Raw genomic sequence first — 24,025 nt, 5'->3', positions numbered from 1 at the left:
TTCCTCTCTTGAATACAATCATCATCTTTATGCTCCTCAATCCATCCTAAAAGCATTTACGAGAGGTTACTAATAGTTCAAGGCTATTATACATGATTCACTATCCAATGAATTGATAACAACATGAAAAATTCAAAAAATACTTCTCTTATAAGTTAGTCCTCAACATTCTTTCCTAATTTCGCTTAGCAATGAAATTGCCATCCACTTAGGTCATAATGAAGCATCTGATGATGACTGTGTGGCCTTCGGGCCTCGTTATCACTTATCATCTATCTTCAACTCAGTGACGACATGTAGGAGTTGCACGCAAGGATCAATCAAAGTTGTCAACACAACAGACTGAAATAATAAAAGTAACCTTGATACTAATTTGCAGCATTGTCAACTTGCACAAACCAAGTATCATGCCAATGTTGGGAAATACTGTACCAAATTATAGCTTACCTAAAACACTCAGAAAATTATTGAATAAGGACATATCAACTTGGTAAGGGTTATTTTATGAAAGAGCAAATCTGTTAACTCAATCTGGCCAAATAGCTAGGTCAGCCAATAACAAACTTAATTAAATTCAATGAAACATCAGATGTTCACCTTGCAAGTGACTGGAAACTACATGTAAACTCAAGGAGCCATATAAACATTTATGATTAAAGGCAACGATTCTCACCATGTTCACCTGTCCTTACCTACTGACTATTATGGCCTGCCAGAATAGTAGGGACCCTTCAATCTTCCTCCTTTCTGATCTGTTTCCAAACTTGTAGGAAGTAATGACATAATCAACATAAAGGTATGGCCAGCATGAGGGTACGACCAGCTACAGGAGAACTGAACCACCAGTCATTAAGCCTCTCAAACACCTCCAAAAACTTCTGATATACTTCACGAATCTGTTAATTTGATTATGCTAATATGAACCTAGCTCTAATACCATGTTAGTTTTTAGTGATCAGATTAGAAGTATAGAATAGAAAATCAAAATGCAAAGTAAATCATACACATAACACACATGTACCTTGGGAAAACCTCCCTCTTGGAGAAAAAAAACCCAGCAACCAAAGATCTCAGATACGATTAGATTAGGTATAGCAGCAGATTACAATACTGCCCCTCTAGGGCATACAAAGAACTTATATGAATTACAGTTCAGGTCAGATTTGAACAATCGCCCAGATTGTTGATTGCAGATCATGTGAGGGAGTTCGCTTGCCCTAGAACAGATGTAGCACAGCCTAAAGTAAGTTCAGCAGCATTGGAGCAGGTTCGGCAGCCTTGGGGCAGGCTCAACAGACCTAGGAGCAGGTTCGACAGACCTAGGAAGATGTTCGCTCAACTAGAAAACAATTTTGTTGACTTCATAATGTAGTTTGTTGATCTTTTGGAGCAGAACAGATTGCATTAAGGTAGATGATATTCGCTTATGTTATATCACTTCCTTTATATACATGCCCTCAACCCTTATGCCTAGGTCAGCTTTGGCGCCAAATTATAAATTCACAAGTTACATTATAGGGTTAGACCAATATCACAAGTTACATCGGTTAGGACCTAACCAATAACTCTTTACAAGTTACATATTAATAGGTCCTGACCTATTGAATTTACAAGTTACACAATATCCCAAATAGGCTCATACACAATAAATTTTAAGGTCGAAAGCCACATTAAAATTTACCAAGCTAGGTCGGCCCAATCGAGGGATACGACCTAGCTACATTTTCAACACCTAAGGATACATAACATGTGGATAAATCAAAGCACCTAGATTCTAAACTCAGAGGGATATTAGAATAAACTACTTGGTTGTTTATTAAGGAGTATGAAGGTTTAATATTTAGGATTATTGATTCCTAGGAGGAACATACCTTCCAAATATGATATATGCTTTTGTTTTTATTAGGTCTAATACAATGATAATGTTTCTCCCATGATTTAGTGTTTTCCAATCATTAATTTATTTTTTTAATTCGGGTGAGATATCTATTTGGTCTAATCTTGTCTAATCTAGGTCCAATTACATAGCAAAGATTTAACTAGTTCTATTCATGTTTGTATTGGTTCATGAGGTTTGAGAATGGTGTGGCAAAAATATACCAAATTAACTATAATCTAAACTAACTATTTTAATCTTCTCCTATTCTAACACTAGTTTAAACAAAACTATTTAAGAATGACAATGGTAGAGAAAGAAAGTAACATGTTTAGAAAAAAATTAGTAAGCATCAGAATTCCAAACTATAACATGTTTTTTTATAAAATTCATTGCATTAAATGAATCTAATGCAATAATTTCAAGTATCTATCAATGCCTAAATTTTTCTTTCAAAAAGATTTCTCCACATAAGGAATAAAGCATGGAAAATTTGAACAAATGTAGGACCAATCTATGAGACAATCTTTAAGATGGAAACTTCAACTCCTTGTCAATTATATCTTAGCCTAATTCTATAAAGAAAAAGAGTAGAGGATTTTAAAGTTAATGACTAAAAACTAAAGGGTGTTGTACTAAAATGGATGCATCCTTGTTTATCTTTCACAAAGTTACTAAATATGCTATATAATAATCACTTAAAATTAATTATATCATAATCATACAAATCAAATAAATAATGTATCTATACACAACTTCAAAAATTAGGATTAGGAATTTATTGAATGATTATAGAAAAGCTTGTGGTCAAAGTATTAATTGGGGAAAATCTGAAGTATTCTTGCTCTTTCTCTTGATATTGATCGTGCTCTTGTTCTTTCTCTTTCTCTTTCTCTTGTTCTTCTACTTATTTTTCCTTTTCTTATTCTTCATTCTTTTTCTTCTTCTACTACTATCTCTTTTTGTGAAAAGTTTTGGAACCAAATAATTTTGCAATAAATCACACAAATGAAATGAAAAATGATCTAAATTTGTTTCTATGACTTAACAAAGCCTAGATATCCCTCTTTCAAAAGAAGCTCCTAGAAATTAGGTGATTTGCAACCTTGAGAGTGAAATTATTAGAAACCCTAATTTTGTAATAAGTCTCTTATTTCTACTCCATTTTTTTAGTAATTTTTACAATATTCTATTCAATGACTTCCTAAAAACCCTTTAAAATTTAAAAAGAAATTCACTCAAATCTTGGAGAAATTCACTTCACAAAAAAATTGGGCAAAAACCCTAATTTTACAATAACTTACTTAATTCTACTCCACTTCCTCTAAAAATTGGATTGATGATGCTTCAATATGTTCTTACAAAACCCACCAAAATTTAAAAAAAAAATTCACTCAAATTTGAAAGTTATGCAATTTCTATCTCTTTCAACAACATAAAGAGAACTTGGGGAAAGAACAATGATCATTTATAATTGTACATATCTCCCATGTTTTCTTGTATCACCTGCATATGGCCATACACTTGAAACAATTATCTTTACATTAGCAAACATGTGCATACCTTAAAGGGGCCCACAAGTACCAAGAGGCATTTGGGAGCCTTCATATAATGAATCGTGTCAAATTTGAGACCGTTAATGACATCTCAGAAAAAAAAAAAAAAAGTGGGCAAAGTTAGTTTGTTTGAATAGTGGAGTTTCAAGACTTGATAGGCATGCCAAGATGATCAAGTTCAAAATCCAAAAATTTGAAAGTTGGATTTTGGGGGGAAAAGGGTAACTTTTGAGGGATGTATGGAGGATCAAACCTAGAATCCTAAAATTTAAGAAAAATAAGCTTTGAGGGGACATGAAGAGTTGGGAGATAATCATGCCAAGGATGAAAAATCCAACAAGCATGTTGGGATAATAAAGTCCAAAATTCCCAAATTGCTTTAAACCACCTACTAAAAGGCCAAATTATAAGGCATTGACCACAAAAGAGTCGTCTAACAAATTTACTATGGATATTTGATGAAAACACTTTGAATAATTACCCTTAAATAATTATTCCACATAGGGGACACAACTAGTGATTTCTCATATCAATTATTAACAAAGGGTGGATAAGGTCAAATACACAACATTTAGAGCATAACAAAGCAAAGATGATACACATAAAAAAGAGGTGCCAATAAGAAGAAGGATAGAACTCGAAGACCTTGCTACTAAACAGGTTTGATGATTGTTCATGGGTCTAATCTTCTAGGTACTTAGAGAACCATCTTAAATTCACTCTTAGAAGTATTTTTCATCTTATAGGATACAATAATTGCACTTGGTAGACTCTTAAGAATCCTAATAACCAAAAATATATACTAGAATGTCGCATAAGTCTATTTTGTCATACATGGGATGCCTCTAGGGGAACATGGAGCTTAATCAACTATTGGAGAGGATGAAAAACATCTCTTTCAAGAATTTAGTTTTATCTACAACTTCAATGTCCTAGAAGTCCATGTCTTCAAGATTTATGTGGAGATCGCCAAATTTAATGTCTAGCATTTTTCTCATTTTCTAACCACTAAATTTGGCACATCTATTTACTACCCTTCCCTTTCCTCGTAATAGTTATATTCTTGGGGATATAGAATTTTGTGTAAGTAAGAATTATCTCTAGGTGGTGGTAAATGATATCAACCATGTAGTTGACTGGAGAAGTAATTTAGAGTGTCTTCTCGCCTTTCTTCCATATGTGGCTAGCATCATGTTACCTCCTAAAGGACAATGTTGGTTATTTTGATCTTCGGATCGCATATGAAGTTAGCTTCATCTTGGACAAACTCTCTTAATTGAAAGTGAGATAGGTTTAGGTCTACTAGCTTTGGAGACTTATGCATATGAAGGATATATGGTCAAGTAATAGGAGAACAAATGATCAAAGTTGAGTGTCCACTCTTTCCCATTTGTAGCAATGATAATGGTTGTGTCTGTGAAGTTTTTTTCTTTTATTGAGTTAAATTGTGTGACCCTAGGTACCCTTGTCCCATTAATGTTCATTTGATGTCTAAGGTTTAATATATAAAGTTCAAATATGTTCCAAGTATTATAAAAAAAAATTAGTCACGTATGCATTTGTTAAAAAAATTAGAGTTAAGTTGAAAAATAATTACATTTTTAAGGAATCTTGAAAGAGTGATTTCTTTTTATCTAAAATCTAACCTAAAGATAACACATTTTGAGTGAAATTGATATAAAGGAATTATAACCTAATTGTTGAGGATGATGGCATGTCATACAATCCATGTAGCTACAAATCCCCAACTCCTACTTTTTTATATATATTTTTCAAAATATTATGTGCTTCTCTATTATTCACCAAGATTTACTAGAACCTTTCATAAATTTTCAATAATACACATAAATTCATCAATAAAATTATTATTTACACAAATTATTTATTTTCATCAAAAAAAAATTATTATTTAAATAATTAAAAAATAGTTATTTGTAGATCACCAAAAACATTTAATTTTTTAAATATTACTTTAAAAAATCACCAAAATATACTTTTCAAACTTAATGATAAAGAACATATAGTCTTTGAGGTCACAATAAATACCATTGTCTACCCAAAATCCATTTCCATTCTTTTAAATTTTTTCCCCATTTCCATTTATAATACAACAATAAAAGATCCATGAATGACTTTTGTGAAAATATATCATATTATAACCAAATAATAATTTGACCTACTACCCTAAATGAGGGTCAATGGTCTAACCCAGCCGCCCGTAACTCCGCTTGTTTTTTCAATAAACAAATTTCCTACACGTGCAATGATGTTGACGTTTTTAAATACTTTAGCCCGCTAGTTTATAGATGGACAGAAAGAAGCCCGTCCGTTGACAGAAAGAAAGCTACCTCAGCTCTATTTTGTATGAGTTTTCTACAGTCTACGGAATCAAAAAAACATTAGATTAAATTATAGAAGTTTATTTGATAGACGTTTTACATCACATTCAATAATCTATAAAAAAACACAAAAGAAAAATTATGATCCGAAACAATGATCATATAAACATAAATAATAATCCAAATGTTTTTTTTCTATATACTTCTGTCAATTGTTCTATATACTTCTGTCAACTAATCAGTCACGCCTGAATGCAAATCTTCATTAAATAAATCCTAAATTGCAAACATTAAACGAAACCTGGTTTGCCTTGCCCATTCTGAAAAGAATTCGTAAAGGTGCTCAAATAACCAGAAAATGTACACAGTACAAGAAATGTGAAGTCATATGAAAACAGAGCATTCTGAAAAGAATTCGTAAAGGTGCTCAAATAACCAGAAAATGTACACAGTACAGGAAATGTGAAGTCATATGAAAACAGAGCATTCTGAAAAGAATTCGTAAAGGTGCTCAAATGACCAGAAAATGTAAACAGTACAAGAAATGTGAAGTCATATGAAAACAGAGCATTCTGAAAAGGATTCGTAAAGGTGCTCAAATAACCAGAAAATGTAGAGAGTACATGAAATGTGAAGTAATATGAAAACTGATCATTCTGAAAAGAATTCGTAAAGGTGCTCAAATAACCAGAAAATGTAAACAATACAGGAAATGTAAAGTAATATGAAAACTGACCTGTAAGATTGAGATCTAACTCGGCAGCTTTAAAGAAACGAAACTGATCGATCTGAACAGAAAGCGAAAAGAAAGTTGAATTAAAAGTGGCTCCCGACGATGCAAAGTTTGCACCACGCTTAAAATTAGACCCCTCCGATCTCAGATATGGATCCACCAGTCCATATCCCAAACCCTGAGCTGCACAATTTCAATAAATATTAACAACAGAAGGCTTGAAACTACGAATTCGGTGCTGAAAAACCTTAAATCAGAGGAAATTCTTTCAAATGAAGTCTATCAGCAAGCGGCCGTTACTGTAGCGAGCGGCCGGACGGCCGAAATAATGAAGGCCGTAAGGAGGAAACTCCGATGCTTCCCGCCCTGGCCTGGCCGCCTGATTCTCTCCCACGTCTAACATTGAAGCTCCGAAGACGAACAGTGGAGGTTTGCATTCCCCTGCCTTTGCCTCCCCTGAATTTACCAGGTAAAATATTATTATTGCAATGCTCACCAGCACAAGAAGAAGCTGTTTTTTGCTCTTCTTCTTCCAGTACGCCATTTACCAAACCCTTCAATTGGGATTTTTCTTTCTGGCTCGGAGGAATTGAGCTTATTTCAAAGAAAATGAAAATGGGGGAAAGTACCGAAACCCCAGGACCAGCAGATGATCGATTAGATTTGTGGATGGTATATTTTGGGTCATAGTCTGGAGAGAGAGAGTTACTTGGATATTTATCATGTGAATTCATTAAATGTTTTTTAAGGTGTAAAAAAGTAGATTCCATATTGAAAAACTATTTAATATAGGTATACGATTACGGCTGAAGCTATTCTGGTTCCAAAACAGATCTTTAGTACAGCGTATTAGTGACAGGTAAGTCAATCGTAGCCGTTTATTGCAAAATCGAGGGTGTAAAACGTGCGACTAACACACGTGTTAGTCAATCCGTACTTTGGAGCTAGAATAGACACGTCCTAAAATTACATGATGTATTCAATATTTTTATTTGGGATTAAATGAAGGTATTTATGACTATCCATTAGTATTCAAGCGTTGTTTTTGTTCTATTTAATTTGTATTTTGTTTCATGTAGTTGAGTCAAAACTATTTTTTTATTTTTTATTTTTTGGTTGAAACATATCAAGATTACAAAGAATAATAGCTGTAGGAAGTACTTGTTAGAGAAATACATAAACTAGTAATGATTACAATAGGTGGACCAACGAGTATTACAATAGGTCCATATGGCAGCTATTCTGATGCTAGTTCACTTGATCTTGGATAGTGTGTCCTAAGTCTTCATTGTGGACTATCTAGGCTATAACATGTTCTATTTTGCCCTTCGAGCTTTGTGCTTACAATTGTTGTAATTAATTTCTTTCTTCTTAATTTTTGTTTTAAAAAATGTTGGTGGCAAAGTGATTAAAAAGTTTCTAATAAACATCTTTTGTTGTTGTCATTTTCCTATAAATAAAGGATGGAAAATGGGAGACTTTATCCTCATTTAAACATTCATTAATGATGTCCCCATAAGGTTTGAACCTTGATGACAAGAACAACATCAAAGTTGTTAACCATCACACCATGCCAATACCAATATTTTAAAAGATAAATTAATGCACTAATTAAACAAGATAAATTTATTGATATTTAAAAATTATAAAAAAATTAGGTATGTAATAATTGGTGGTTTGTTTTATTTTTACTTAATATAGTATTGTAATGGTGAAATGTGTATACTTATGAATACTCCCATTTAATTTTAGGTTTATTTTAACATAATATCTTATTATAATTATATAATGATAAATTATATGAAATCTAACCTTTACAATAGAATATGATCCAAAACACTAACATATTTTTTTCTAGAAACACTATTTTAAATTTAATATTGCCAAACTCCTACATATCTCATTTATATACTCTAATTTTGTTGCCTAAGAGATTTAAAATATCTAAATATTATTCATTTACCTTAATTGCTACAAAATATTAGATCGATAAATTTGTAGTACTACGTAACACCTCTATCAATTCACCTTTCCCATATTTCCATTAAAAGTGACTCATTTAACATTTGGATGTTAAAAGATAAATTGTACTAATTAAACAAGACAAATTTAATAATATAAAAAAATTATAAATTTTTAGGTATCTAATAATTGGTGTTTATTTTATTTTTACTTAATATAGTATCATAATAACAAAGTTTGTAAATTCATGGATATTTTGATTTAATTTTAGATTTATTTCAACATATTGTCTTACTATAATTATATAGTGATAAAATATATGTTCTTGTATTAAGTTGGGCTCTTTTCCTAATTCATTTTTATTTCTATAAACACACTTTTATACATTAAGTCTTATTTTTACTCTATTTTTACATTTTTTTATATATCTGTTTTGTTATTAGCCCACACTTACGTGCATCCATTCTTGATGTTTAGATCTCATACTTCATCTCTTTGGTTAATCTCAAGATGCTCAAGTTTGATTCCGAACCTCACTATTAACCCTAAATATAAATTGTTGACTTTAGCCCTTTTCCATAAATTACTAACACCTAGCTTAGTACATGTCTGTATGTTTGTTTGTTATTTCTTGATACTTAAACAATTCATTTATACATTTCAACACATCCAAAAACAACAACCTAAAACATCAAGGAATTTCAAGGATCATTCACTATAGAAGTAACTTAATTTATAACATTATAAAGAATGTAAATTTTGCATTAAAATTCACATTTAGGTCACTTAGTACTTGTTGTCTACCAATATTCATCTAAGGTTGTAAAGTTGGGTTATTAGGGGCTTAACTAAGGAGAAATTCACCCGTATAGTTTAGTAGCTTTCCAAAGGTACTTTTCAATACTAGAAGTCTATGCACTTTCTCAAATGTTTGTGATTGAATCAAATATGTCATGGGAATGTACAATCATCTAGTTCAATCTCACCTATGTGTCATAGGATTGATTTTATAAATTAGTTCAACTTTAAATTGTTTGAGTTCAACCTTTAATGGCATAGATTCATTGTATGGATGGTTTTGCATCTATTACAATCTCGAGACAATGTATTATACATCAAGAAGATTAATTTATACGCATTGATTTATTGGTTTTCCACTACACTAGCTAACAATCACTATCAATTTTCCATAGCCAAGTACCCTAGTCCATTGTATTTAACATCCAAAATAAGCATTTCAATTTATCAATCCCAATGGTCCCAAGTATGCTCATGGAAATGGGGAGCCAAAAAGGGATCAAAGGTGGTTACTATTTTTAAAAATCAACATAAAATGATCTTGGATGAGAAATTCAAGATACTTGTGCTCAAAATTTGAAGATATAATAATAAAAATATTAGTAACATGCTAAAAATTATTATTATTTTTTAAATGGTGGAGATTAAGAGGGTCAAATAGGGGTCTGAACACACAAAGTGATCCTATTTTTTGTCACAAAAGCATAACATTGCATTAGGTTTGCTCCCTCTAAAATGTTGACTATTCAAAGGCATTCACAAATCTCTTTGATGAAAAGTTAGCTAATATCACATTAATTTTATCATGTTTTCTTATTAATTTTTAATTAATTTTTTTCACTAATTTTTAAAGTGTGCACATCCTAAAAATTGAAAAAGTGAACATTCTCTCCTCTTAAATTTGAAAAAACTAAACAAAAAACATTCTTTTTTGAAAAGTGTATAGAATGTGAAAATAAAATTTATTTTAAATTTGGATGCCCATATCAACAATGATACCACAAAAGATTTTTTATTTTTTTTTAAAAAAGAAGACACTAGCAAAATATATTGAAAATCAAAATTTTAACTTATTAAAAAATAAATAAAAAATTGCAATGTTAAAAGTTAAAAGAAAGTTTGATTTTTTCATGGTGTTTCCTAGAATAATGTCTTAAAATGCTCAAACTTAATGAAGAGCATATTCAACATTTTTAAACACATATTTGGGCTTCTCACATATAGGTCCAACCCTTTAGGTTAGATGTTTAAGGAAAATTCAATCCTAAGGGTTGATTTAGGATTGAAATTTCAAATCAAGGTAAAACATGTGTACTTTATAATGCATCCCTGTTACTAAATACTTTCAAACATTTTTTTGGTCATGACAAAATAGAACAATGATCCACAAAACGAAGAAAACCATGATTTAGAATCCTCATTCTCATTTTTTCTATGCAGTCTATGTATTATGTGGTATACAATCACACTCTATTATTTTAAGGAATTACAATAATTATTTGAAAAAATAACTAGATTTTTGTCTTGTGATTTCGTAGAAGATTCTACTTACATTTTTTAATTTGAATTTGATATCATCAATCATTATTTTCATTACTTTAAGAATTTGAATCCATTTTTGACAAAAGTAATTTTTTTAAAATCTTGCATTAACATAAAACATTCTAATTGCATATTTAAAAATGATATTGTTGATCATTGTTGAAGACAAGGAATTCAAATGAGGAAATGACATAAACGATAAGAATACAAAACAAACCTTTTACTTCAAAAGAAGCTTGCACCTTTGATTGAGTGGAAATGGAGTACACCTTTCTCCACTTGATGTGCTCACAAAATGCTTCATTAATAGTTATAAGTTATAATGTGGATTGTTGGCAAATGCACACTCCAATGAGAAATTGTAGGTGATTGAAGGTATTGTCATTGATGGAAACCTTACAATCATATGATATCGGCAGGCACCGGCACTAGCAGACTCTACACCGGCATACAGTTCACCGACACCGAAAAGATTGATTACCGGCACCATGGCCAATAGGAATTTTGTTTAATTATATTTTGTATTTAATTGTAAAATCTTTTTATAAGACGACATGGCGAATTGTAATAAGACTCATATAAGTATGAGATCTTGTAGATCATTTAGAATAAGGATATGGTTAGATTATTGCAGACCTAATGTGTGAATTGTAAGGCAGATCTTGGATAAGGGTTTATGAGTATTACAAAGCTTAAACCGGTACTGAACCTGGCATAGCAGATGTTGATCTAAAGTAGTACATGACATTGGATTTTCATAATCCACTTTTGTAAGTCAGTGAGACTTCTTTTGTAACTGAGTAGTGAGCTCTAGACACTTGGCATTCCTGCATGTGCAGGCCCCTATTGTAACAGTAATATTCACTTATTGGCTAGTAAGCGAATATTGTGGGTCACAAATCCCACCGAGGTTTTTCCCACACCGGGTTTGCTCGTTAAAATATTGTGTTATGGTGTGTCTTTCATGTTGTGCTTATTATTCTTATTTACTGCATTAATTTTGGTTAACCGGTACACTATTTTGGAATGCTTTTCATATAATAAGTTTAGAAATATCGTGCATACCGGTCAGATACTGATTCACCCCACCCCACCCCCCCCCCCCCTCTCAGTATCTTTGGGAATCCTAACATGGATTACTCTACTCAAACCAACATAATGAAGGTATGATTGATGGGTTTTCAGAGTTGAACGAGCAACATAAATTTTGCAACAACTGGATTAATTAAAGATCTAGTTGAAAGATTCAATTTATATATTTTTGGTGTGATAAATGAAGGACTAGATGGATTGTGAGATAGAGGGTTAAGATTAAGTAAGATGATAGAGGATTAACCTTGGGACAAGTGTCACAAGAGGAGGCTTGGTAAAGTGACATGTGGCATGGGGAAAAGGGCTAGGTACACTCACACATGTGTGAGCACACATTTGGAGGTTCATGAGGTTGACAAGTGAAGAAGTTAAGGAAGTTTTAAGAGAGGTGGAAATCTAGGAGAGTGACATGTGGAAGAAAAGGAAAAGTGTAGGGTGGCTACATGTGTCAGAGAATCTCACACATATGTGAGAAATCAATGAGGGGTCAAGTCAAAGGATGAGATGGGGGATTATGGATACCCATTCATGCTTACAAATGTGTGAGAATTGAAGAGGGAGAACACTTGTAACATGATGGTAAATTTGAGGATTGAAGGGAATGTTAAATTGATGAAAAATACTAATGAAAGTTAGTGTAAAATGAATTAATTATTCAATTAATATTAGACTAATTAATTAATCAAAAATAGAAAATTTATTGAGTGGGGACTATGGTTGAGTTAATTGCATTAATCAACCTTAGAATAACAAAGAATGTAGTTAATTGAAGACAATTTAATTAAAAAATAATGTTAATATAAGAAGGTGAATTGTAATTTTTTTAATTAATTAAGTAGCAGAGGATTGATTTTAGGGTGTCCACAATTTTTCCCTCTATGATAGGTCATCATGACCAACAAAAGTAGAATTATTTTAAATAAAATAAAATCATGTCTCAATAAAACAGAAGAAATAATCTAGCCTTGATTTGAGAACCTCTGACAACATAGTTGTCAGCAATTTTCTTTTGTTAACAAATTTGAACCAGGTGAACTTGTGAATCTGGAGAGAAAAAATCCATAAAGAGTGCCTCTATGGCATGACAAAGATCCAAGGTGGTAGCCTTAAATAAGACTACTTTGGTAAAAAAAAATGGCTAACTATCGATCATGAATGTGAAGAAAATGTGGTGTGCTCTTAATAGCATGATTCCACCAAGCAATTCACTTGAACTGTTGAGTAGGATGACACTCAAGGTTTCAAGACCTTAAGAATGTGAGCCAATGCAGGTTGGTGATTCAACAACAAAGTATTCAAGAAAAAATGGGTTTTGGAAGGGCATTCCAGACCCACTTGCCAATTAATGTTGATCTTGATGGAAAGTGGTGACAAGGTGACCTTGAGAAGAGGCATCACCAAAAGATCTTGACAAGAGGCAAAAGAGAAAAATGACCATGCCATTATCATGGCATGATCAAGCTGGTTAAGAACTCTATCATTTCCTACATTAAAATTGCTCTATATATACCAAATGATCTAAGAGTGACGATGGTATGAATTAGGGTCATAAAGGCCCAATTTATTGCACATGTAAAGCCAAGATCCTCGCTTGTCAGCTTCCAATGAAAAGATAAAGATCCATTTTTATTGAAAGAAACCTTAACCATATTAAAGTTGTCTCACAACACCCATGGCCAGGAGCATTGAATCTATAATCCATTGCCAAAGAGAAAATCTCAATACAACATCATTAGGAGCATAAACATTAATGATCCCAAAGGAATGATTATTGATTGATATGAGATCTAGACAAGCTATTGAGTTAGATTATACCCATGATCAACCATAAAATAATTCCACTATGGCACTAGAAAGGTGACCATGACTAGCCTCATGTTTGGAAGTAAAAATAAGGCTTGCTGGCCAAATAACATGACATGTTTAAAAAGCACGAATGCAATGTACAATTTTGACTTCTTGAAGATAACACATTAATAATAGGGTAATTTTGTCTAGTATCCCACGTGGAATACTTCCTAAGAAGTTAAAAAAAACTAACATTTGGATTAATTTTGATGGTTGTCACTTGTAAAATCTTGCAAAAAGGATATACTTTTTACATGCATAAATAAAGCCACATCTCACATGCAAATGTGTTCATCAGACATTACATGTAAAGACACAACATAAACACGAGGTTCTCTCTCCAAGGGCTTTAAAATGCAATAGTCTCAACATCTTACATGCAGTTTGGATATGCATCATGAAGTTGTGCTTTACATGGTAGCTTTGGACATGCAACACTTGGTAAATCATGCTTTTCATGGAAAGTTTCAACATCCAATGCCAAGTTTTTGAAACCAATAAGTTCTCCAACATAACTAACTTGTAGCTTGCAAAAAGACAATTTTAGGTCTTCGATGACCTATATCCCCCAAGGGTTGTTGGAATTTCAACTTCACTCTCACACTCACAATTTATAGTCCCAACTAAAATTATCGAACTATCAATACAAACCCATGACCAATTAGGGATTTGAAACATCAATCTTATACCTTGCTAGAGATTGAAAAACACCAATTTCAAGCATAGTTAACCTTATGCCTTCCACATAGGGGAATTCTACCTTTGAAAAGGGATACAAATTTCTTATTCTATGGTAAAATTGAACCTCCCTCTAGTCAAAATATTCCCTTCTAATGGGAGTTTCAACTTGTGCCATTTTTTAGGCCATTTGGCCATCTCTACATGCATTTGAGCAATGAAAATTAAGCTTTCGACAAGGATTTTGACCTTCTAATTCGCCTTGTTTTATTTTCCCTTTCTTTGAAGATCAACCTATGCCACCTCTACTCAATGCATGTGAATAAAATACAAAAAATATATATAATTTGAATGCAAAGTTGTTTTTGAACAATAAATTTGTGAATAATATTGAACAAATAAACAAAAAAATCAAAATACTCTGATACCATATAGGAACAATCTAAATTTTTGGATGATATCCTGTAATACCCTAAAAATGGTCATCTAAACCATGATCCCCTAATCTAGACAACGTCACCAAGGTCCTAACCAAAGGCAATTAAATCAATCTTGAGCACCTAATTAATTAATTCTTCAATCATCAATGTCACATGGCAAATTAATCAACCAATATTAATTAAAAATTTATTTAAATAATTAAATCATTCTAATTAAATTATTTTAAACAATTATCCAATTTATTTAATTAAATATCCTTGCATATTTAATTATTTAATAAATTTGCCATTAAATCATCAAAAAGGGAATTAATTGACAAAAAAAGAATTAAAAATTGAGAGAAGAAATCAAATGGAGATAATCTTGAAAATCAAATTAAAAATTGAAGAATAATCTCAGAGAAAGCAATTAAAACAATTAAATATCAAAATTGAATGAAATAGAGATTTAATCAATTTTTTTTTCTAATTTTATCTTAATTTTAGTTCAATTTCCTTTAAAACTAAGAAAAGCATCCAATCACATCAATTCACCTAGATTGTGCTTCTTCTTGGAAAATCTTGACCACTCATCATCATTTGATCTTAGCCCTTGGTTTCTTTCTGAATTTTCTATAAATTCAAGCCTTCATCTCTCATTCAAGGATCCTAGAGAATATATTGTTATCATGTTGTTTTTGCTCTAGGTTCATTGAGATTTTACATTCAGATATTTTCATATTAGCTATTGCATCCTTATAAAATCATTTAGCTTAATATTCCTTAAATCATGTTAGATTAAATCTCGCATATCTAGCTTAAATCTTGCATTCGTGCTAGCTTAATCTTGCATCCATTTAGCTTAATTTCATGCTCATATAGATTAAATCCTTCATTTAGGTGTCATCTAGTCACTGGAATTGCATATGAAATATGAGAGCAAGACTAAACTCGCATCTACTAGAAGGCAATAGGTCGCTTTGTAATGGTTTATTATTTATTATTCATTATTGATTTACTAACCATGCATCTAATGACTTAATTGAAGTGTATTGGCATTTTGATGATGTTTTGATTGTCATTAATGGACACATACTTTCTTGATGTATGAGTTACAATTGTTCCAACCGGTAATGTGTATAATTGAATGAATAGTATTTAGACTATTGGTATTTTGCAGAAGATGATTTACCGGTCACAGATTGACTGAAGATCCCAAGCGATAGGAAGACCCCAAGCGGTTTGAGGATCTCAAGTAGTATGAAGGACCCAAGCGGTAGTTAACTTTTGATCGGAACACTACGATCTTCCAGTCTTAATTTTTGACAACCGGTAATCGGTATATTGTATTAACCGGTATATATTTGTGATGAGTTACCAACCGGTATTTTTGTAATGTGTGATGAGTTACCAACCGGTATTTTTGTAATGTGTGTTTGTGTCATGTTACCAAATGTGTCTAGATGCACTGAACCTAGGAACTTGTAGTCTAATTCTATTGGACCAACATGAAATCAGATTCCTTTATAAGGACATTATGTCTAGGGTTTCCATAAGTAAGAGACAGAGTATGAGATATAGAATAGAAAAGGTTATGTGCGATCATTGGAGAGAAGATTAGTTCTATATGAAGAGATAGAGTGTGGAGATATTGAAGACTGAAGTAATGCTGAAATGCATTAACAATGAGCTGTCAAGGGTTTAATTAAGCATACTGTGCTAGCATATAGATCATTCACTTGTTGATTACTCACATCTTCAACAAGTCTGAAACCCTTAACCGAGTAGGCTCAGCAAAGCCTTTGTAAATCTTCTAACAAGGTGATTCACAACTATGGATCTGAAATCCTTTAACAGGACTTGTCTCCTAACAGAGATCTAGATTCCTAACAGGATTTGTTCTGGTGAAGAACATTGTATGACCTTAACCTGTCTAGTTACTATTCTGCAGATAGTTACTTGTGAGTTTTTGCTCACCATGGTTTTTCCCATTTGGGTTCCCACATCAAATATCTTGTGTTATGGTGATTGTGCTTTTGTGGGTGAATGTTTTGTTTTATATTTGGTTTGCACTTATCTTAACCGGTTTATTAGTGAAACTGTTGCACCGGTTATCTGATAAACTGTTTAAAAGTCTACTTACAATATTTTTTGGTACACTAATTCACCCCCCCTTCTTAGTATTCATCAATTGGTATCAGAGCCAACCTTTCTATAAGTCTAACCGCTTGGAAGGAGATATGGGGGAATACAATGTGAGGGAACTTACTCATCGTCTCACTCAGACTGAGAGAGCCTATGATGAACTGAAAGTCAAGTATAAAGCCTCTTTGGACAAGAGAAGAGAGCATGCTGAGAAACTAATGGAACTTACTAAAAAATAGCTCTTCTGATGAAGCTGACATGGATGCCCTAGTTGAAGAAGTTGAAAAACTTAATGAATCTAAAGCCAACCTGAGAAGGGAGTTGGAAGGACTAACTATCAGAATGTGTCAAGAGCTTGAGAACAGAAGGAAAGCTGAAGATCTAGTAAAAGACAAAGATCATGAGATCTCCAAGCTAAAGCAAGAAATCAATACCCTTACTACTCATCTCCAGGAGAGTAAAGTGGAAAAAGAAGAAATGCAAGGTGAACTAAACATGACTATTTCTAAGAATGCAACCTTGATGGAATCCAATGCTGCTATTTCCAAGGAACTTACTGAGTCAAAGGAGATACTTGCCAAATTCAATCAGAGTACTGCTAAGCTAGAGCAAAAGCTAGAATCGACAAAGCCAGTAAAGAATACCACTGGACTTGGTTTCTCTGGGTATGAGGAAGGTGAGACCTCTGGAACAAAAGTTGAAGCAACCGACATCCAAGGATAAAGGTAAGCAAAAATTTAAACCTGTTTGCTTTAATTGTCTCAAAGAAGGACATACTGCCAATGTGTGTAGAAGCAAGGCCTACAAAATTTTTCCTTATTTTCAAAACAATATGCCTATATCTAATAGATTCAATGGAAATTGTTATGCATGCAACAAGTTTGGGCATAGAGCATTTGAATGCGGGTCAGTTTTGCACAACACTGGGAGATATCCTCTAAGGACTCAAGGAGTTATTCCAAAACTTCCTGTGAACCAGAATCCCAACCAATACAATACCTATGACCATCGGTCAATTAGTTATCAAGCGGAAACTAGTTGGAAAGAAACTTGTTTGATCTATCATGGTAACAGTCACACTGCTGCAACATGCAGAAGGAATAATGGAAATATGAATAACGAACCATGGAGAACACCTGGAATGGTATGCTATCATTGCAACAAACAGGGACACGCTGCCAAAACTTGTAGACTAAGAAAGAACCTATCAAATGATATACCGATCACTCCAAAAGGGAAGATTGATGTTGAAACCGTTCAAGCGGAAATGAATAAAACTTGGAAAAAGAAATCAGAAGAAGAATCACAAGATGAACTTGTTTCTACACCTAGTGTGGAAGTCTCTAAACCGACAAACTGAGCTTCAGAAAATCTTAGGGGGAACATATCGGTGAAATATTTCGAACCCCTGGTTTATATCGGTAAAGACCTATACCGGTATATGTTACCTGTCAATCAACAGAAGTTTTGAAATGGTAAAAGGCAAAATTAGGGCTTGTGCCCTAGCGGTGATGCATTTATTATGGTAGGTGAGTTTGTTTAAAAGGGTTTTCATCGTCATTTTCACTTATCTATTTTTGAAAGAAGAATCTTCAAGTGCAGAGCAACCAGAGCAATTTGTTTAGCATTTGGAGAAATTGTGTGCAATCATCTTCAAGCAACCAGTGAAGAACACTAAGCGGTGAGCTAGCAACCGAAGTGGTATACTGTGCACAATATTGGAAAACCTAAATTTCAGATTGTGAAGGTATTTTTTGAAATTCTTTCTTATCATTTGGTTATGGCTTCTGCATCACATTCTAGTTCTAGTGCACCTAAAGAATCGCCTGAGTTTCTTCAAAAGAAAATGAGATACAATGCCCTATCTCAAATTCTCACCGGAGTTATTGTCGAGGAAGATATTTCAGGGTATATAGACTGTAAGTTGGAAGACCTAGGATCCCTAGTAATTCACTCCTAACTAAGTTTGTTCAGTGGAGATGATAAGAAGATCAAACCAGAGTATATCATACTTGAGAAGATGAATCTACACAATGTGGTATACTTTCTGGAAGAGTTTACAGAAGAACATATTCGCATTATCCTCAGTAGAGTGCATGGTGACAAGATGTATCTCGAGCGGACCCATGACATCACACCGAAAGCGGTTCATGTCATCACCGGATTTTGCAATATTGGAGAAGTACTAGCTCTACAGAAGGTCACCAAAACTAAAATGACAGAGCTCACCAGTTCTATGAGTGACCAACGGGCAATGACCGTCAACACCATTAAAGATGATCTGGTCAAATATGCTTGCATGGTGATTGGTTACAGGATATTCTATGCTAGCAGAATGAATTATGTCCCTGCTGCTACGATGAATGCTGCTTACAGAATGATCAAGAAAGATACCAAATTTGACCTATGTACCTGCTTACAGAAGCAATTGTTGGTAAACCTAAAATCCATCAAACATGACAAATCACTGAGGTTCAGGTTTGGGCAACTTCTGGTCGGTCTATTCTTCTATTTTCAAGGATATTTCCCTAGAGTAGGTGATGTTCAATGGTCTACTGACCTACCGGTTTCCAGGCAGATTAAGGAAAGTCTACAAGTTGTGGGAACTACATATCCGGAGGTTCTGAATAAGTATTTTGATGAATTCAAACAAAAGATGAGTCAAAGAATGAGGATATCTAGTGATATTGTGAAGAAGTATGAAGATGACATCTGCTTCACAATAAGGATAGATGACTGCAAAATGGAAGCGGTGGAACCTAGAAAGGAAGTAGTTGGCCCTATGGGGTATGAAGTGGTGAATGACCTATTAATCGGGTATGCCTCTACCCTACTTGCCTCACCACTGGATGCAAAGAAGAAAATAACCGATACCTACTTGGAGAGAGTAACATTGATTGAGGAACCAAAGTAGAAAAAGGGAAAAGCAGTGCCATCGATATCTGCACTGATTACATCTGCTAGTCCGAAAGTGACCAAGCGGTCACTAGCCAAAAAGAAACCTGAGATTGTTCTGACAAGAGTATTTGAGAGGAAACGGAAATCCAGAAATCACTCACCGGAGACAGAAGACACTAAACTGAAGATTCAAACAAAGAAGACAAGGCAATCAAGCAAAAAGCCGAAGTCTACCGGTAATGTACCAGCAACTTCTGCACTGATAAATATAGATATTTCTTTTTTATAAACCAATGATACATTGTTAGAGGACAATAAAGAATATTAGGAGGAAAGTGCTTGATGATTTAAAAGAATATTTTGATGAATTTAATGATAGTGAGAAAGAGGAGGTAGAACAAGAGGTCATCAACTATTTATGTATTAATGATCGGTCACCATCTGAGATTAAGTCTGTTACTCCAAATTCTTTGCATAATTATTTGGATAATAAATGGTGCATTGCAATTGAAAAAGAACAGGAGATCAGGGAGAAAATTTTTGCACAATACTTTCCTGATGCCTCAAATTCTGAGTTATTTGAAATTATAGATACACACAAAGGCATTTTCTTTATGAGAAGAAGGCAACTCAGGCTACTAGAAGGTAAAACTTTTGAAGTAGAAAAGGATACACACATACATGCTAAAGTTGTTGTCAGAATGCACCGAGTATCTGAAGCTGCTAGGCAAGCTGATCAAGCACCTAATCTATCCTCAGACAAACTGGATGAGGTATTTGACAGTCAAGGTGAAAGAGTGACGGAACAAATTGACACTATTGATGTTGATGCATTAGATAATGAGGATGTCACTCCTAACAAAGAAACAATTGAGAAAGAGAAACAGGACAAAGAAAAAGCTGAGAAAGAGAAGAGGAAAGAATAAGATAAGAGGAAACAAGAAAAAGATAAGAGAAAAGAAGAAGAGAAAAAGCAAGAAGAAGATAAGAGAAAAGAAGAAGAGAAAAAGAGAGAAGAAGATAAGAGAAAAGAAGAAGAGAAAAAGAAAGAAGAAGACAAGAGGAAGGAAGAAGAAAGGAAGAAGGAAGAGGAGAAGAAAAAGCAGGAAGAGGATAAGAAGAAGGAAGAAATGGAGAAGAAACAAGAAGAGGAGAAAACAAAAGAGTCAGAGAAAAAGAAAGAAGAAGAAGAAAAGAAACAAGTGGAAGAGGAGAAGAAAGCAGAGAAGAGAAAACAAGCGAAGATCAAGACCAAACAAGCGGATACGTGCTGAGTGTATAGTACTTTATTGATCAGTCGCCACATATCAACAGTTTTGATTGTCATTGACGGACACACACTTTCTTGATGTATGAGTTATGCTCAACCAGTAATTGTTCCAATCAGTAATGTGTATTATTAAATGAATAGTCTTAGACTCGGTATTTTGTAGAAGATGATTTACCGGTCATAGATTAACTGAAGATCCCAAGCAGTATGAAGAACCCAAGCAGTTCGAGGATCTCGAGCGGTACGAAGGACCCAAGTGGTAGTTATCTTTTGATCGGAACACTATGATCTTCCAGTCTTCATTTTTGACAATCGGTAATCGGTATATTGTATAAACCGGTATATATTTGTGATGAGTTACCAACCGGTATTTCTGTAATGTGTGATGAGTTATCATCCACCGACACTTTGGCGGTGTGTTTGTGTCGTGTTACCAAATGTGTCTAGATGCACTGAACCTAGGAACTGGTAGTCTAATTCTATTGGACCGACATGAAATCAGATTCCTTTATAAGGACATCATGTCTAGGGTTTGCATAAGTAAGAGACAGAGTATGAGATATAGAATAGAAAAGGTTATGTGCGATCATTAGAGAGAAGATTAGGTCTGTGTGAAGAGATAGAGTGTGAAGATATTGAAGACTGAAGTAATGTTGAAATGCATTAACAATGAGCTGTCAAGGATCTAATTAAGCATACTGTGCTAGCATCTAGATCATTCACTTGTTGATTACTCACATCTTCGACAAGTCTGAAATCCTTAATCGGGTAGGCTCAGCAAAACCTTTGTAAATCCTCTAACAAGGTTGTAGACATATAAAAATGACCATATTCCTAAAATGAATATTTTATGTTCATTCCTCTATTTAGTTAAATCTAATTTAATTAAATTACCTACATTCTTCTATTTTATTAAGTAAATTATTCAATTTACTTAGTTAAATTCACTTATGTCATTTAATTGCATAAATCATTTTATTCAATTAAACCCCTTCTCTCTACTTTTAATTAAATTTATATTTAATTAATAGTTTACCCCAAATTGAATAAATCTAATTTATTCAATTTCCCAAATTATAACTAAATTGAAATAAAACATTTTATTTTAATTAAATCCTTTTATTCCTCATCCACTTGCAAAATCCTACATCTCCCACTTGCCTCCTAAACCCCCTTCTAGACTCTTCTAATTACTTCTAAATTAGCCTAACCCATCTCCTAAATATTGTCACATCCCCAAGCAAGGGGAAGTCACTTCTCAAACCCTCAAAGTCTTTAAAAACCATTAAAGGCTTCAACAACTTAACTTTGAAAGTCTTCCAAACCATTAATGGTTAACTTAACCCTCTAGCATGATTAGAGACTTTCTCTAAACTCAACCCACATCTAACCCAGGGGTCTCATCAAGAATTCATTGCTTTGACCATGGTTATCCCTTTAACCCTTGCACAAGAGTTTATCCTTTGGGTAAAAGCTTTATCCAATGGATAATCTTAACCTAACCTTAACCCTTACCCCCTGGGGTAACCATGAGGTCTTCTCAAGCATTTAATGCTTCCTACCTCTCCTCTCAACTGATCTTATGTTGACAATTGTCACCATTTCATTGGTGAAAATTGTAAACATGGATTGCCAACTTTCAAACTTGACCCTTGATTAACTCTTTCAATCCTGACCATCCATTGCCCTATTTTCACTATAAATAGAGCTCTCCTTCCTCCATTTTAAGGATCCATGCAAGCTTTAGTATCTCATTCATGCTCAATTTTATCAACACATTTAGCCTCTTTTGTATTAGGAAATAGTCTAAATAAGCATTTTTAGAGTATTTTCTTTATCATTATCTTAGAACATCAACTAGTATATCATGTTAGGATAGTGTTTCTACTAATCTTGTCATCTTATAATCTAGTTTGTTGCATTTATAGAATCATGCATAGCTTAGGATGCATTTCCATAACTAAATCAATCTAAAGCATCCCTCGTTCTTCATTAGCCATCCCTAAGTCACTTTGCTCAGTGATCTGAGAGCAAAGGCATTGGCTTGAGGGACCTTGTGAGATAGAGAACCATGGAACCAACCTTGGGAAGTTGAGTCATTCTTCATGACTCCATAACTTGCACCAAGAAGTCCTATGGGTGTGTGAGCAAGCCTCTTTGAGACCACTTTTTCACATTTTGAGTTTCATAGACCCGCTTTTCTCGCACACATTTTTGGCACCCACCGTGGGGCCCTACCCCATTAATCACAACAACAATCTTTTCTTGTTTTTCTAGGAGAAAAATTCTCAATTTGGGCTCTAAAAATAACAACACAAATTTTCATTTTTACAAAATCAAAGGACTTAAAAAGAATTTCACCATCCTTTCATGTATAAAAGGATCCATTTTAGGTTTTAGCAAAGTAAAGAATTACACAAAGTCCAAAGGTCATTTGCAACCAAAGAGGGAAGATCTTCCCCTTTGGATCGATTTATTTTGTTGACCAACAATCGATTTATTTTGTTGATGAAACGTCAGATTTACTTTGTTGACCCTTTCTTTTCAAATAAATCAGAAAATCATTGCCATGAAAGGTTGAAATAAACACCATGTTTTTGTGGAGCAACATCTCCATATAGATCTTATAAAATCATTGATTTGAAAGGTAAAAAGAACCTTGTTTGCCTTGTCTCAAAAGTAGAAGGTATATGCTCTCCCCTTAATTGGGTGATCAAAAAATCAGACTACTCTTACGCTTTCAGTCATACAACATTTAAATCCTTTAGCAGGCTTGCTTTCCCGAGGGGTTGAAAAACTCTTAAAGCCATTTATGGCTGGTGTGAAGGGAACGACCTAAGTGGGGAATGACTTTGTTGGCAAGAGTTCC

At 33.5% G+C, this 24,025-nt stretch overlaps 1 protein-coding gene across 2 annotated transcripts in view; it reads right to left on the bottom strand.

Annotated features, from left to right (window-relative positions):
- Window positions 1-7,208, bottom strand: part of LOC131071216 (GDSL esterase/lipase LIP-4) — a 79,938-nt gene extending 72,730 nt beyond the window's left edge. For both annotated transcript variants that reach the window (XM_058006972.2, XM_058006981.2), the window contains exons 1-2: window positions 6,775-7,208; window positions 6,508-6,687 (exon numbers count right to left, since the gene is read on the bottom strand). In XM_058006972.2, coding sequence (XP_057862955.2) covers window positions 6,508-6,687; window positions 6,775-7,048 — 454 coding nt within the window. In that variant the 5' untranslated portion in view covers window positions 7,049-7,208. The remainder of the gene's footprint in view (window positions 1-6,507; window positions 6,688-6,774) is intronic.
- Window positions 7,209-24,025: the final 16,817 nt, after the last annotated feature.

This window comes from Cryptomeria japonica, chromosome 1 (assembly GCF_030272615.1).
Source record: "Cryptomeria japonica chromosome 1, Sugi_1.0, whole genome shotgun sequence".
NCBI classification, from domain to species: domain Eukaryota; kingdom Viridiplantae; phylum Streptophyta; class Pinopsida; order Cupressales; family Cupressaceae; genus Cryptomeria; species Cryptomeria japonica.
Note: the sequence above shows the minus strand (reverse complement) of the source record. Positions and strands in the feature narration are given on the sequence as shown.